At 58.7% G+C, this 15,477-nt stretch overlaps 1 protein-coding gene across 1 annotated transcript in view; it reads left to right on the top strand.

Moving 5' to 3' along the window:
• Positions 1-15,182, top strand: part of PRDM5 (PR/SET domain 5) — a 70,078-nt gene extending 54,896 nt beyond the window's left edge. Inside the window, exons 14-16 of the mRNA XM_036031776.1 lie at positions 4,356-4,441; positions 13,715-13,819; positions 14,988-15,182. Of these exons, the coding sequence (XP_035887669.1) occupies positions 4,356-4,441; positions 13,715-13,819; positions 14,988-15,152 (356 nt within the window). The 3' untranslated portion in view covers positions 15,153-15,182. The remainder of the gene's footprint in view (positions 1-4,355; positions 4,442-13,714; positions 13,820-14,987) is intronic.
• Positions 15,183-15,477: the final 295 nt, after the last annotated feature.

Genomic DNA, 15,477 nt, shown 5'->3' with positions numbered 1-15,477 from the left:
CCGGGGCCGGGGAGGCGTGTGCAGAGCCCTGCGCTGGGTGCCCAGCCACAGCCAAGGGTGCCGTGACCTGTGACCTTGCTGTGCCCGTTCCTGCTGCTCCTGCTGGGTTTCACCCCAGGTGGGCACGCTCCCGGGCACACCGTCCGCCCTCCGTTCAGGGTCCCTGTCACCAGCTCTTTTTGTCACCACGGGTGGCAGCTTGAAGATTGTCTGTGAACACAGCCAAGGGGCTGCTGTCCAGCGGGGCCGCCATCACTGTCACCCTCGGGCCAGCAGGTGCCTGTGGTCGGTGGGCGGTGGCTCTGTCGCCCATCACCGGTTTCCTGTGCTGGAGTGACGGCGGTGGCCCCGGGGGACTGTCTTCTGCCGCTCAGGGTCCAGGGGAACTGGGGTCAGTCCACAGGGAGCCCGCGGGCAGGGACGGCGGTGCCCTCAGCCATTCGTAAATGATGCGGGAGACTCCGGGACCTGCTCTGGGGGCGGGGGTTAACGCCCGGGGCCGGGAGGTGAATTACTTGCCCCCTGTCCAGAGCCGCTTTCGGGGTTGATGGAGTCGTGCTGGGCCGCCCTCCCGGTCCAGGCTGGCGTGCCTGCCATGGCGGGGACGTGGCAGGAAACCACCGTCCCACTGGGGAGTCTCCGGTTCTTCCGTGAACGCCTGCGGTCAGTGCGGCCAGCTTGCAGGTGCAGCGTCGATGCTGCGTGGACTGTGGCCGCTGGTTCTCTTCCTCCCCTACGACTCTCGATAAAGGGATCCGGTCATTCTTTTCAGAATGTTTGCTCACAGTTTTAACAAACAGCTAAAAACAACTCTAAATGACTGCAGGGCAGTGTGGCAATTATTGATACACAAAATGGACGACAGAGCAATTATGAACACGGGTGGACATTGGAAGCACGTTTTCCACATTCTGTTTAGGATTAGGCGGCCCCCTCCTGGTGAACGGGAATCTGTTTTGCTGCAGCGATTTCCCGAGGGGCTGGTCTCTTCGGGAAACTGTCAGACGGTGCTGGCAGCGGCCTCGGCTGGTCCGGGGCCCTGCCGCTTCCCTCCAGGCCGGGAAGCCCAGGAGACTGGGTTCTGTTGGGGGGGTGGGGGGGGCTTTCTCTGCCCTGGGGCCACGCGCTGTGCTGTGTCTCTGGGACCCCGAGCCCTGCTTCGGGGCTGGGAAGGTTTACCGGGGCTCCAGTCTGTAGCGAAGGGGCCAGTCTCTGGGTTCTCACTGCCCGGGGGGACCCAGCCTCGCGGCTTCCTCGCCGCCCCGTCGGCAGGACGCCCAGCGGCGCTTCTGGGAAGTGAAGTCCCCTCATTCAGTCCCTTCCCAATTTTCACATTTTGTCGCCCGTTTCCTTACAATAGCGAGCTCTTCAGACTTTTGAAGGCCGAGTGTCCCCGTGAAGATTCCGGAGCAAACGTCGAGTTCAGATTTTGATCGTCTTTCTTCCGAGACACTGTCCTCGGGCCTCGCTTCTTCGGAGCGGGCGAGACCCTGCAGGGCTGGAGGGACACGGGCGTTAGCTCCAAGAGGGGCGGCGTGGGGTGCGGTGCGGTGCGGTGGGGCCAGGGTCACGGCTCTTTCTGCCGCAGGGAAAGGGAAGCGTCTCCACCCACAGGAGTGTGCCCAGGGTGGCCGGGAGCGGCCTGTGTCGGTCAGGGCAGCGGCTCACCCTCCGAGGTCTGCCCTGGGCAGATGCTCCGGCCCCCGGGGTCGGGGGTGGGGGGTGCTGCCCGGGTCGGGGGTGCGGTGGTGGAACCAGGGCAGCGACGGGGGGGAGTTTGCACAGTTATGTGTTTGGCTTTAATTTTCATTTAAAATGAGCCAACGTCGATGTTTTGCAACAGTTTCCTTAGTTCACAAAAGCAAAATGAGCCCATCCAACGATACGCGTGGAAAAGAACCACACGGTCCTTCTAAAGGATTCCATACAGCACCTGTGTTTCAGAGTTCGACCGCTCGGAACCTTTGTGCAGTGCTTTTTATGGGACATACACTATTGAAGCACTTTTTTTTTTTTAATTTGGAATTTGCCCTCTCCACGATCGATTTCTGTTAGAAAAGCCAAAAGCAGAATGTGAAACTATAACTCCAAAGTCTTTAAACATTATTTAAATTTAATTACTTAAACATTATTTAGTTTGGATTCCTTGAAAGCAAGAGTTACAACTTTATTGCATCTTAAATTACATTTGCTGTGTAGGTAAATCTTTTCATCTTTTCGGAGAATTATGAGAGCTCTCCGAAATCCACAAAGCTTTTAAAAATATACTGACTGGCCAAACAAAAGTTAAAATTATTAAAATGTCTGAAAATGGTCCATTTTTATTTTTGATCAAAATCTCTTGAAATGTATACATTACATATTAAGCTTTCCTGCTTGTTGAAAATATTTTCAAAGCATAGGGATTATTTTATGTAGACTTTTCTTTTTAAGCTTTGGTAGAATATAATTAAAAGGAAACATCAGTTTTTTACATTTTTCATTTTCAAAGGCGATCACGGCCGTTGGTGATTGGTCTGTTGCATTCGATGTGTTCATCAGCAGGAGATAAAATGTGATCTTCTGGGCCTTCTGGCCAGGTGGTCAAGTGTATCTCTTACATTAAACCCACGATCTGACTTAAGAATGTCAAGATCTCTATTTAGGAGTGTCAAGGTTTGCAAGACTTGTCCTCATTAATTTCACACTCTGTAAACATGGATCTTCAGGAGGGATTTGTGTCGAGATGTCGCACGTCGAGGTGGTTGTGTGGCTGTCGTCGGATGGGTAGCAATTGGTGGCTTTTGGATCCTTGTGTTGTGAACACACGTGTTTCCCTTCGCTGCCTCCCCGAACTCACGACGCTGCCTTGTTATCAGTACGTGGATCCTGTCCCGAGGGCCAGGGGTCTCCTCACGTCTTTAATGGGCATCACAGCACATATACTAATGACGACCTGACAATTATCATCATGCTGACCTGCATTAAACTGCAACCTGATTGTTTCCCTGCTGCATTTCGCCACGTTTGCCAGTGCTTGGTGGCTGTCATTAATGCATTTTCTTCGTCAGAGACTCAAGGGGACTTGCTTGGGGACCGGGCCAGACTCTGGCCCGGTGTTCCACGGGGCATCCAGGTGTCCCTGTGGCAGGCCCAGCCCCCTTCTGAGCGTCCTCCGCCTGTCTCCTAAGCTACATCCCTCTCAGGGGCACCAGCTGCGAGCGTTTGGGGGCAGACCCCGTGCGATAAAATCAGGCCAAGACGGGACCCATCAAACGCACGCTCAAGGCTCTTGTTCAGCTGGCGTCGGCGGGGAAGGGGCTGCTTCCACTCAGCTCTTCGGCCTCTTCTGACGGCCCCGCCAGGCCCCTCCTCAGCCCGCGCCTGCGGGGGTCTCTCTTGGACCTGTCTCTCTGTTTCATTTTAATCATGCAGCTTGTCATGCCTGAAATGATTGTGCGCTTTTTAACTTTTCCTCGTCTTCCTGTTTCACTGGTAAAATCGAAGAGACGGTGCTTTTGTGCATGTGTTTCTGACTCCCTTCCCACAGCCCGGGACAGGAGCTGGGAGGCGGCAGGTGCTCAAAAAGAAAAAAACCTATTAGTGAGTGAATGAATACATTTGCTTCACGGGGTCCCCACTCTGGGGCACCTTTAAAAATCAGCCTAAACTCAGCCCTTTGCGGCTTCCCTCGTGTCTCTGTCTGTCCATCCCCGGCTGGGTGTGTTTGGAGAACACACCAGTGGATGTTCAGGTTGCCGACGGCCAGCACGTCGTTTAAAGAAAGAAGCAGATACAAAGGACTCCTCTGCGTTTCCTAGTTTAGTGAGAAAATGTTCACGTCAATTTTTTCTTGAACGTCCGAGCTTGTGGGTTCGATCCCTGGTCAGGGCTCACACCGGAGCCAACCAGTGATGCATGGATAAGTGGACCAGCAAATTGATGTCTGTCTGTCCTTCCCTCTCCCCCCGCCTTTCCCTCTCTCCCCCTCTCCATCTCTTTCTGAAATCAATCAATACATGAAAATAGAAGGAAAGTCTCGGTGAAACAATCGAAGACCCTCGCAGTGACCAGCGCAGTGCTCACTGATTAAATAGCTCGTTAATACCTTGATCCATATAAAATCTTTTTCATAAATTATTGAAATTAGGAGATTTCATTGCGGCTCCAGTATTGAAAGGAGGCTGCATCAGGCCCACTGCCGGGGACTGTCACTTGTTTCTGGGTCCTGGCCGGGCCCTGGGCGCGGTCCCTGGGCGCAGGAGGGCAGCCCTTGGTGCGTGGGGGGCCCGGGTCCGAGTGTGGGAGGGGACGACGGCACATGCTCCCCCCGGCCCGTCCTCCCCGGTGTCTGACATGGCCCCCCTGTCTCGCAGGCGAGCGCCCCTACCAGTGCCCCTACTGCGAGAAGGGCTTCAGCAAGAACGACGGGCTGAAGATGCATATCCGGACCCACACGCGGGTAAGGCGGCGCCGGCCCCCGGCCACGGGGGGTAGAAACGGTTCTTGCTGGAGAAATGTTCAGTGTTACATGAGGGGGAAAAGGTGGTGCACCTGAAAATACGTGTCGGTATCTGTGATGGACATTGGGGGCGAGGGATGCATTTTTTAAAGGCAAAACAATGAAAAGAAACAAAAATCCACACCCCTAAGGGTGCCCATTGTTTGAACTGTGACCCAGTTTTTCAGGAGGAGCAGGAGTTATAAGGGGCACACTTTGAATAAGTCGGTGACATTTTAATACTAAAAAATGCGAAGTGGCTGTCTTGCTAAGCACTTGCCAGGGACGTTCTGGAACAGCGGTGTCTGTCGGCCTGGGGCCATTGCCGCAAACGAACGAGTGTGGTTGCACGGGGGGGGGGGGGGGGTGGCGTTGAAGGCGGCGTAGATTGTCGGGGTGGGGGGGAGGTGGCCGGCAGGGCAGCCGGTGGCTGGTCAACTGTGCCTGCTGCGGTCTCTCCCTGCCCCAGGCCCCTCTGTCCCTCCGCCCAGACCCTTGTCACTGCGGCTTTCCCAGACGCAGCCGCTGGCCTAACACGCTGCTCCGTTCTCCGCCCACCGCTCCACTGAGGGCCCGCGGGTCCCGTGCCTGCTGGGGGCTGTTTCCCACAGCTCTGCTGGAGCGTGCCCCCCCAACCTGTCCCCCCCCCCCCCCCAGCCTCTCTCTCTCGCGGCGTCTTTCACGTCCGGCCCTTACAGAGCCCACGGGCCGTGTGTAAATGGCAGACTTCTCACATTTTAAGAGGCTGCTGGGTCCCCTAAGAGCCGTTCGAATTCAGGCCTGTCCTGGGCCTTGGGTTTTACCTTCGCAGTAAAATAAAAACTGGGGAGAAAACACGTGATGGGAGTAACAGCCGTTCCCGGGCCAGGGCGCTCTAGCCCGGCCCGTAGCGCCATGGGCCGGGTGGACACACGGGGGGGCGCGGGTAGGGGACACTGGGAGAGTCCCCCCCCCCGGGGCTCTGACAGACTCCTCTGCGCACTGTGGCCGGTCGTCCATGGGTCTGTCCTTCCGATGTCGGTCGTCGCGTCCATCTGGTGTGACTCCAGGAGCTGGCGTGCCGGCTCCGTATAAAATTACGCCTCAAACAGTAAAACGACCTAACTGTGCGCGCTCAGAATACGGATCTCACGCGAGCCCCGCTGGAGAGGTTTAGGCGAGTTTCAGTGCCGTTCACTGGTTTTATGCGCGTGCAGCGGCCGCAGACGTGCCAGTAACGTGTTGTAACGATGCCCGTGCGCCGGCACCGGGGCCCTGGTCCTCCCGGTGGAAGTTGGTGCTGCGCCAGCCCCGGGCAGGTGGGGGCGTCACCTGGCTTCCATGGTTACCGCACGCAGACAGGGTCAGACCCCAGCGGGGGCTGTTCAGGTCCCTGCAGGGAACAAACGATCTTTGGGGCTCTACCCAAGAAGGTGGGCTGCTTCAAATTCAAATCATTCGTGTTTTTGCTTTTTAATAAAGGCTTATTTAAAAAGGTTTAATAAAAGTTTGTGCATGAGAGTAATAAAAGTAGTTAAAATACATGCAGAGACCATTTCTCACGGGCCGAGGCGGTTCTGGGCCTCTGCACGTGCAAACCCCCGGGACCTCACGTTGCAGAGCTTGGGGAAACCCCTGTGGGGCAGGCATCCCCATGCCCCCCCCCCCATCAGGGTGGGCACCCGCGGGAGCCCGAGGCCCGGGCGGGCCAGGAGCAGGGTGAGGTCGCGGCCCAGGCCGACGGGCTGCAGAGGCCGGCCCTGACCCCCTGCACGTGTGCCTCCGGTTCCGTGAAACCTCCTCTGTCCCGCCGACCCTGCTCCACCTGCCCGCGTGTGTGCAAGCAGACGGCAGCAGTGACGTGTCCGCCCAGTGCTCACTCGCGTCTCGGAGCCTTGACTTGAGCTCCTGAGGCTGCCTTCAGGGGCCGGGGGGGGGGGGGCAGGCGGTGCGCTCCCTGCAACCACAGGGGAGGGGGTGTGGGGGGATGGGGGGCCTGACCCCCAGGCTGGGAGCCCCAGGGCCTGGATCCCAGGGCCCTGCCTGGCCACCTGGGGAGGGGGAGCAGTGGTTTGCCCTTCTGGAGGGGCTTGTTTCTGGGGGGCGGCCGCAGCCCCAAGAGTTGGGGAGGCCATGCTGCTAGACCTCTAAGAGACTCAACCGTCATTTTGTCGTCGCGGGTCCAGGGTTGCTGGTCGATTCGTTTCCTCCCGTGGGCGTTCTTCGTTTGTGGCTTTCAGCTCATTGATTTCTCCAGAGGTCGGGGGCTACTTTGGTGTCAGTTCATCGTGAGGGTCCCGAGGGGGCTTCAGATCAGCGGCCTCTAGCCCCCGAGTCATTTCCCGGGGCACCGCCACAGAGACCGCCACACTGCCGTGGGTCCCGTATCCAGTGGGGCGTGTGCAGTGCGGGCCAGGCACCCTGGGTCAGGGCAGCCCCGCGCCCTGGGGGCGGCCCGCTTGTCTCCAGTAATCACGTGGGTGTTTCTGGTGTCCACGGAACTCCGTCGTGCACTTGCTGTGAACCTGGTGTCTCAATGTGCAGCGTGCCCAGAGCAGCTTGCAGATTTAGCTGAAACAGAACTCGGCACACATCCGCGTGTGGGCTGGCGGCGGCTTCGCCACTGCGGTGCTGTTATCTTTAGACTTAATAACACGCTTCGGGGTGGGAGGGGGTGGGGCCGTCCGACACGCACGCCGAGCGAGGCTTTGTCTCGGAGACATGCAACGTGCAATTAATTTTTTAAAGCGGGATCGTTATTCTTAGGAGAGTGATACATTTTCCGTGCTATTTTCTCTCTGAAACAGAACCTTGTATTTGTCTTGTACTCCATTCAGGGGGGTCAATTACTCAAGTGTCCCACGCATCGTGAAATAAAAGACGGTCTATTCACACGGAGAGTCCTGAAATAAAAGACCACCTGTTTACGGCAGCGGATTCCAGGCACGCGGCTGTATCGAGAGACCCACGCATAATTCCCTCTCCTCATAACCTCGCCCCGGTTGTATTTTCGTGAAGCGTGCCCTTTTCAGTGTGAATCCTGTTGCTCACACGCACACTCTGATAACGCAGAGAAGAATGGAGGTTCACATAATACGTGAAATGCCCCGTCGAATGTTACCACGGGCCAAGCACTGGGATAAGCAGGCCCTTTGGCACGGTGCAATGCACCGCGGTGCAGACGAGGGAGGCGGGGCTTAGCGAGCGGTGGCTCCTCCCCAGTCACCCGACTGGTCACCAGGGCCTTGGAAATGGGAACTGGATCTCTCTGCTGCCCACAGCCAGGTTCACTGTCACTGCGCGAACCTTGGCCACAGTGTCGTCCAGGGTCCTGCTCCCCGCTGCGCGAACCGATCTTGCCCAGAAACGCCCAGAACACGCCGAGCCCCACGCACTCAGAAGCTAGCTGGGAAAAGGCGCCATGTCTTCTGTTGAAAAGGGAGCTCTGGCTTGTGGCCGGGTCCTGTGGGCGATGGCAGCCGTTTCCTTCGGGGGCCGGGAAGGGATCTTGCAGAGGCAGCACCGCCGGAAATGGTGGTCTTCACGAAGAGCCGGCCCGTGTGTGCATGCGGATGGAGCTCAGGGTCACGGGGGCAGCACCGTGTCAGGGAGCGGGAGCCTGGGGCAGCAGCTGCGTGAAGAAAAGCTCTGCTCTGCGGGGACCTCTGGGGTCGGGACCTGTGGACGGCCGTCGCGTTTGGGGAATGAATTCGCCCGCTCCCTCCAGCGGTCCTGTGGGCTGGCTGCTGCTTTTTGTTCTTTCCCTGGCCTCCTGGATGCACTGCCGTGTGGTTAAAACACTTCACGCCCTGCACACACTCCCACTTGGCACGATCTCTGCCAGGACGGCGGGGGACCCTCGCCCGCACAGGCTGGGGGGCGGGTCTTCCTGGCATCGCTGAGGTCGAAGGGGACAACACTCCGGGCGGTGCGCTGACTCAGGGCCGTGGTTCGTGTCCGTGGCCTGACTGCTCCGCCCTGCCCGCTGCGTGACGGCTCCGTCTCACCCGTTGACGGGAACTTGGCTGGAACAAACGCGCTCTCGGCTGTGGGTGAATTAGTTGCACGTGTGACGGTACCTTTCTGCTGTGTTCTCATTGTTTTCGAAGTTGTGTAATGGGGCGAGTATGTTGTTTCTTTAGAACGAGAGACCGAGTCTTCTCGGAGGCCTTGCGTGTACGTAACCCCCCTCTCCTGCGGACCTCGGCGTGGCTGGATGGTTTTGTTCAAGGATGGATCGCGCTGGCCACCGGCACGTGTGCCGGGAAGCACGCTTGTTGTTTTGGGGAGTAGGCGAGCTGCGTTAGTCGAGTCTCCGTGGACTGATGGGATCTGCCTCTGCAGTGTGGAGTCTGCAGCTGGACCGCGTTCCCCTGGGACCTCAGCCTCTGCACCCCGCCGCTGCACCCCCTGAAGCGGCAGGGGCATTTGATGGTCCCCCCAGTTCCTGAGTGGCCCTGAAAGCCCAGGTCGGTGGACAGGAGCCCCTGAGCCCTCCACCTGCTCCCCTGCCTCGGTCTGTGCTCTGCACACCTCGGGGCGCTTCTCAGCACGAGGGCCACGGGGTCAGCTTGTGGTTCCCGCAGTTCCCAACGCCCCGTCTGGCTCCATGAGCAGGGAGGCATGGGCTGGCGAATTTGCCCTCAGGCACCTGCCTGACAGCAGGGATTCCCCACCCCCTCCCCGCTGCTGTCCGCTCACCTGGCAGCAGAGCCAGAAACCTCGGAGTGAATTGGTCTGCGAGACACGAGTACTGGGTCAGGGGCAGCGAAGGGCCGTTTCGGGGGACAGGGTTCTGTTCCCTCCGTGTGTCTGTCTCTGCGGGCAGGTGACTGTGCCCGAGACGGCACGGGTTCCGGAACCGTCCCCCCGGGGAACGAGGCTCCCTGGGCTGCAAAGGAAGGAAACCTGAGGCCACCTTGAACCTGCAAGACTTTGTGAACGTAAGACTCTGATTTCATCAGCAGGTGTTTAGGACACAACCGACAGACGTGTCGGAGACGGTGGGTGGCGAGCGAGGAGGCAGGTGTGACAGCCACCTGTCTGCCTGTTGTCAGGTCGGCTTCCATTCTGACTGTTGCTCGAAACTCGACGTTTTTGCCTCGGACACCTGTGGGCAGGTGTGTGCGTGTCTGTGTGTGCACCTGCGTGGGTGTATTTATCCTGTCCCTGTATCCTCTATGTCTTTCATTATATTTATTTTTCTCCTATTTCCTGTATACCCTTATATTTTCATTGTTACTTATATTTCAGAGTGTGTTTTACAATTTTTTAAGATGGCGAGCCTAATTTCTCCCTTATAAAATTTCCCTGTTTATCCCCCATGGGTCTTCTTTTGTAAGATTTTTGAGAAAAAATAATCGGAACCATTAGTTATTATGCAGGGAAAGAAATATCTGAAAGTTTCCCTTTGGATAATTTAGATAATGACAGTCTCCCACTTAACCAGCATTTCCTTTCTTCTGAGGGTTACAAAGAACCCTCCCTACAATGCGCGGTCTCCCATTGTTCTCAGAGCCCTCCTCAGCAAACGTGCCTGCAGGGCCCCTGAGGCCCCCTCCTGGGGAGGGGGCTGCTGCTGTCCCAGAGCGCCCCCCCACACTACCCCCCCCCCGCTTCCCCAGGGGGCTTCTTTGAAGGTGTGGCCTGTTATTCCGTCCACAGCCCCCCGACAGGCAGTTCTTACCCCTGCCGCAGTGTCCTGCTGCAGCCTGTGAGAGGCGTCTTCCCGGCCCCCCAGGCAGGGCCAGGCAGAGCTGCCCGCACCCCTGTAGCCGCAACACCAGGCTCTGAGCTGGCTGGTCAGGGCGCGAGCCTGGGAGGTGGGCCCGGCCCCACTGGGGCCTGTGCGAGCGGCCGCCGATCAGTGCCTCTCTCCCTCTCTTCCTCCCTCCTTTCCCCCCTCTAAAAATAAATAAATAATCTCTAAAAAAATAAAAATTCTTTTAACTTTTGACAAGGACCATTTCTTTTTTTTTTTTTTAATTTTTTTTTAAAGATTTTATTTATTTATTTTTAGGGAGGGAGGAGAGAGAGAGAGAGAGAGGGAGAGAGAGAAACATCAATGTGCGGTTGCTGGGGGTTATGACCTGCAACCCAGGAATGTACCCTGGCTGGGAATCGAACCTGGGACACTTTGGCTCCCAGCCCGCGCTCAATCCACTGAGCTACGCCAGCCAGGGCTACAAGGACCATTTCAAACCCACAGAAGCAGAGAGAGTGGGATGATGAACCCCCAGGGGGCCTCGCCCGACCCACCGAGAACTCACCCCTTTTCCATGTGCAACCCCCCGCCCCCCCCATGAATCGTGGGGTTTTACGTATAACACTACAGTGATACTTAATTCGGGGCTCAGGTGCCGTTCTGATGGCAGGCGTCCTTTTGTGCCAGGGGCATCAGAGAGTTTCTTCTCCGTACTTGGACCTTAAATGCCTGTGACCAAGGGCATTTTTATTCGAGACAAGCGCTCCCCAGAGTGTGGCTGGAAGGCCATCCCGGCGCTCGAGCCCCCTTTCCAGGCGGTGAGGGGACCCGGAGGTGCTGAGAGCTTCATGGTGCTTCGGCCTTGCGGCACCTCTGAGGGCACGGTCAGTTCTAGGGATTTCACTTTTACTCTATTTTACGAAGTCAGCAACAGGTCGGGGAACCACGGTCTCTCCCTACAGAGAGGCTGAGGAGTGCTCCTCTGTACGGTTCTGTGACTGGGCCCATGGGGGACATGTGGTGTGACAATGGAGGTATTTTGGGTCATCACAACTTGGGGGGCTGTGGGGTGTGCTGCTGACACTGAGTGAGGACACGGGGCAGCTCCCCAGAACAGCAGGAGCCGGCCCTGAGTGGGTGGGGCAGGGCTGAGACCCCCGCCCCGGGCCCGACGAGGCTCAGCGGCCCCGGGCCCGGTCTCAGGGAGTTTCTCGTGGGCCTGGCCAGTGTGGGGGCTGGAGGGTGAGCCGGGGGCCTGGAGAGTGAGCCAGGGGGGCTGTACGAGAGCCTTCCTGCACTGGGAGCTACACATTCTGCAGGTGGGAGGGTTGGAGGACTCAGTAAACGGCTTTGCCCCGGACCCTTAAATAACGTGATGGAAGCGTGTCAGTCACATGTCGCCCATTCCGTCTGTGCCTAGGTCTGTCGTGTGTCCGGTGGGAAAGAGCCAGCCGCTGCTGTGGCCGCAGGGAAAGTGCAGAATCGGACACTTACAAAATTCCTGCTTCGTCAGAAATTTTATGCTTAGGAAATTCTTGCCAAATCTCTGCTTCATGAGGTTTTTAATATTTTTTAAAATTTTTTATTTATTTATTTTTAGAGAGGGAAGGGAGGGAGAGAGAGAGAAACATCAATGTGCGGTTGCTGGGGGTCATGGCCTGCAACCCAAGCATGTGCCCTGACTGGGAATCGAACCTGCGATGCTTTGGTTCACAGCCCGTGCTCAATCCACTGAGCTACGCCAGCCAGGACTTAAGATTTTTGTAAAAATTTACAACTAAGAAATGATTATCCGGCCAAAGCCATCATTTCTGTGAACGCTACCAGGGCACCTACTGCTAGCCGTGTCATGCTTTGAGCTGGAGACGAGTGAGCCGATGAAACGAGTGTGGGATAAAGACGTGTGAGTCCTGCCGCACCTGTGTGTGTGGGGGGGTGGGGGAGGGGGAGACATTTATTTCTACACCTGATTCCTCCGCTGCTTCTCTCTCTCTTTGCACGTGACACCCATGTGGCTCATGGGGACACTGGCCCCGTAGCCGTGCGTACACGCCGGCCCTGTGACATGCGGGCCACGACAGGCCGCGGAAGCGCGTTCACAGAAGACAGCACCACCCGGGAGCCCGGGCTTTGCTCACAGACCCAGCCTCCTGCCTGCTGTCGTTCAAGCGCTGAGGCTCTGCCCACCCTCGCCGCCCTGACCGCGGCCGCCCCCTTCTTCCCACGCTTCCCCCCTCAGTTCCGTGGGGCGCAGGCTGCCACGGGCGCGAACACATACCGCGCATCGCTCGTCCTGTGCCGTCCTGACGCCCTTGACCTTGACCTCTGACTGCCAGGGGAGAGCTGACTCGCTCGATTTTCTGTTTCTGGTTGACCGTGGCCCGGACGCGGTATCGACCGAGGGGATGTCAGGATCCCGTGCCCACGCGTGTGGCTAATCCGCCCGGGATTGGGCCAGCCTTCGGGCGTGGGTGCGGGGGAGGGGGCAGGGCACGTGCCTCTCCCTCCTGGCGGGGCTCCCTCAGCTTCTAAGCAACGAGGAAGCCACCGTCCCAGGAACTAGCTCAGAGAACCTCATGGTAGCGACCCCTCCACAAGGGATAAAAAATGTGCCTTGGTCTCTGCGGAACCTGCTCAAATGACATTGAGATTTACTAGTTCAGTTCATGTTGGCAAAAATATAACCTTAGAAGTTCCAGTTCTTTTACGTCGATGGGCCCGAACGGCACAGAAATAGGACTTTTTATTAGCTACACCCCAAGGGGCGGGGCGGAGGGCTCCTTCGGTCCCCCTCCTGGGTGAAATGTGCCCACGCTGCTGCGTCAGGCTGGGCTGATCAGACCTGACTATTCGGCCTCTGGCAGAGTCCAGTTTGACGGGATGCATGGCCTCCACGTGGCCGAGGTCCCCCGGTCCTGACGACAAAGGACGAGCTATTTGTCGGTGCGACTGTGCGGTCGCTCAGAGGCAGAGTTCGTCAGGACGCCGATCGCGTTGTGTCCGGTTCCCCCCGCTGACGAGTTACCCGTGCAGCGCCTGCCACGCAGAGTGGGAGGCCGAGCCGTGGTGCTCCGTGGGTCCGCCTGGGGCCTCGAGGAAAGGTGTCATCTCGGTGGAGAGACGGAGGCGGCGGTTAGGTCACGGTGCACGTTGAAGTGACGATGGCATTGGCGGGTCTTCAGGAGCTGGGCGGTGGCACCCTGCAGGGTGCTTGCCCGTGTCGGCAGGCACACTCCGGACCTGGTGTTTCCTGGGGACAGGGAGGCCAGGTGTCTGTGTTTGGCAGGTGGAGCTGCCCAGGGCCTTTGACTGCTGTGGGGGGATTCCGGGCTGGGAAGCAGTTCTTCCTAGAGTCTAGCCAACCTCCAGCGTGTCTGCCGTTCGGGTGTAAAATGCAGGTTTGACCAGAAAACCCTAGGGCGGGAAATACACTCAAAGGGCCTCTGACCGAGAGGCTCCTGGTGCAGAAGCCATCCCAGGCTGTAGGGGGGGGCCTTCCCTCAGCTGGGGGCCCAGCCCCGACGAGACTCACGCTCTGCCCTTGGCCGCAGGAGAAGCCCTACAAGTGCTCCGAGTGCAGCAAGGCCTTCAGCCAGAAGCGCGGCCTGGACGAGCACCGGCGGACACACACCGGCGAGAAGCCCTTCCAGTGCGACGTGAGTAGGGCCCTCGGCCGCCGGGGGCGGGACGTGGGCGCTGTGGGTGTGTGTGTGTGTGTGCACCTGTCGGGGCACGGTGTAATGGGGCCCTCGGACACCATGCACCTGACATCTATGTAATGTCACTCACTCACTGACGTTCCCCCGACGCATTTGAATAAGCAAGTGCAATTTAACTTCTTTGCAGCGCGATGCGCTGCTGCTTATTTATACTTTCCACTGCGTTCCTATGTATCCGACCCTCCCTCTCCGCACCAGGTCGGGGCCTGTGCCTTCCTGCGCTTCCTGCGGGGGGGGGGGGGGGGTGTCACATCTTCCCTGCCCCTACACACAGAGCGCGTTTTTCCTCCACTGTCCAGTTTCTCTGGCCTCTCCTCACGCAGAGCCGCGGCTCTCTCTGTGGCAGCCTCCCTCTCTGCACGTGCGGGACGCCGTTCAGGGTGTGTGCGTGGGAGCCACCCGTGCCCCACGCCCCAGTGGGCGTGCTGTGGGGGACTTCCACGTCAATGGGATTTCTGTGAACACCGCAGACGCTGGAAGGAAAATCTGGTGTCATAGGAATCCCATCTCACTTCCCTTTGTGGCCTGAGTGAACACGCCGTGCACCCTCTGTGTGAACGTAACATTTCCAGTGGGGCCGTCCGATGGGCGGTGGGCCGGGGGCGAGGTGGCGGAGCCTGAATGGGCGCACGTGCACGCCCCTTCGTTGGAGGAGGGGTATACGGGGAAACCAAGCGTTGGAAGGAGGGTCAGCATGCCGAGAGCAGGGTTAGCCTCTCACCTCCCCCGCAGGACGAGGGGAGGGGTGGCCAGTGAGACACGTCTCGTGCCATTAATCCCAGGCAGGAGGTTAAGTAGGAAGCTGCCGATGCAGTCGATTACGGGGAGAAAGACCTCGTTTTCGGGAGTCGTCTCCTTCAGATGTGTACAGCAGTGGGGGGAGGGGGGTGGTGCAGAGGACACACGTCAAGGGCAGGTGACTCCCGGGGGCTGTGATTAGCTCCCCTCCCCCTTGAGCGGGGTGCTGGAGTCCCCGGGTTGCAGGGGCAGCCCCCCGCCCCCCCCCCCCCCCCCCCCCCCGTCGGCCCTCCTGAGGGCAGGAAAGGCCGGTGCCCTGCCCCCGGGGCGAGCTGCCCTGTGACCCGAGTCCCTGGGTGTCTTCCAGGTGTGCGACCTGGCCTTCAGCCTGAAGAAGATGCTGATCCGGCACAAGATGACCCACAACCCCAACCGCCCGCTGGCCGAGTGCCAGTTCTGCCACAAGAAGTTCACCAGGAACGACTACCTCAAGGTGCACATGGACAACATCCACGGCGAGGCGGACGGCTGAGGCGGCGGCGGGCCGGGCGGCGGCGCGGGGCGGCGGCGCGGGGGGCCGTGGGAGACCGGGGGCTCTCTCCTGGCCGGGGTGGCGGGGCGGCCAGCGCCACTGGGCTCCCACATCCCTCTGCCCGACCTTTGGCGTCTGTAGACACGTATGCAAAACCAAAACAGAACAAAATCCTGCTCCCACCGAGAAACGGTACAAAAGCAAAACAGTCACTTCGCGGCCTCACGAAACACCGCGCATGCTCTGTTCTGATGACAGTGGGAAGCGCCGGGCGCCCCTCGGCCGCCTCCCTCCCCCTCTCCGTAGTGCGCGCGCCTGGGCGCGG

Source organism: Phyllostomus discolor, chromosome 8, assembly GCF_004126475.2.
Source record: "Phyllostomus discolor isolate MPI-MPIP mPhyDis1 chromosome 8, mPhyDis1.pri.v3, whole genome shotgun sequence".
In the NCBI taxonomy this organism is placed as follows: Eukaryota; Metazoa; Chordata; class Mammalia; order Chiroptera; family Phyllostomidae; genus Phyllostomus; species Phyllostomus discolor.
Note: the sequence above shows the minus strand (reverse complement) of the source record. Positions and strands in the feature narration are given on the sequence as shown.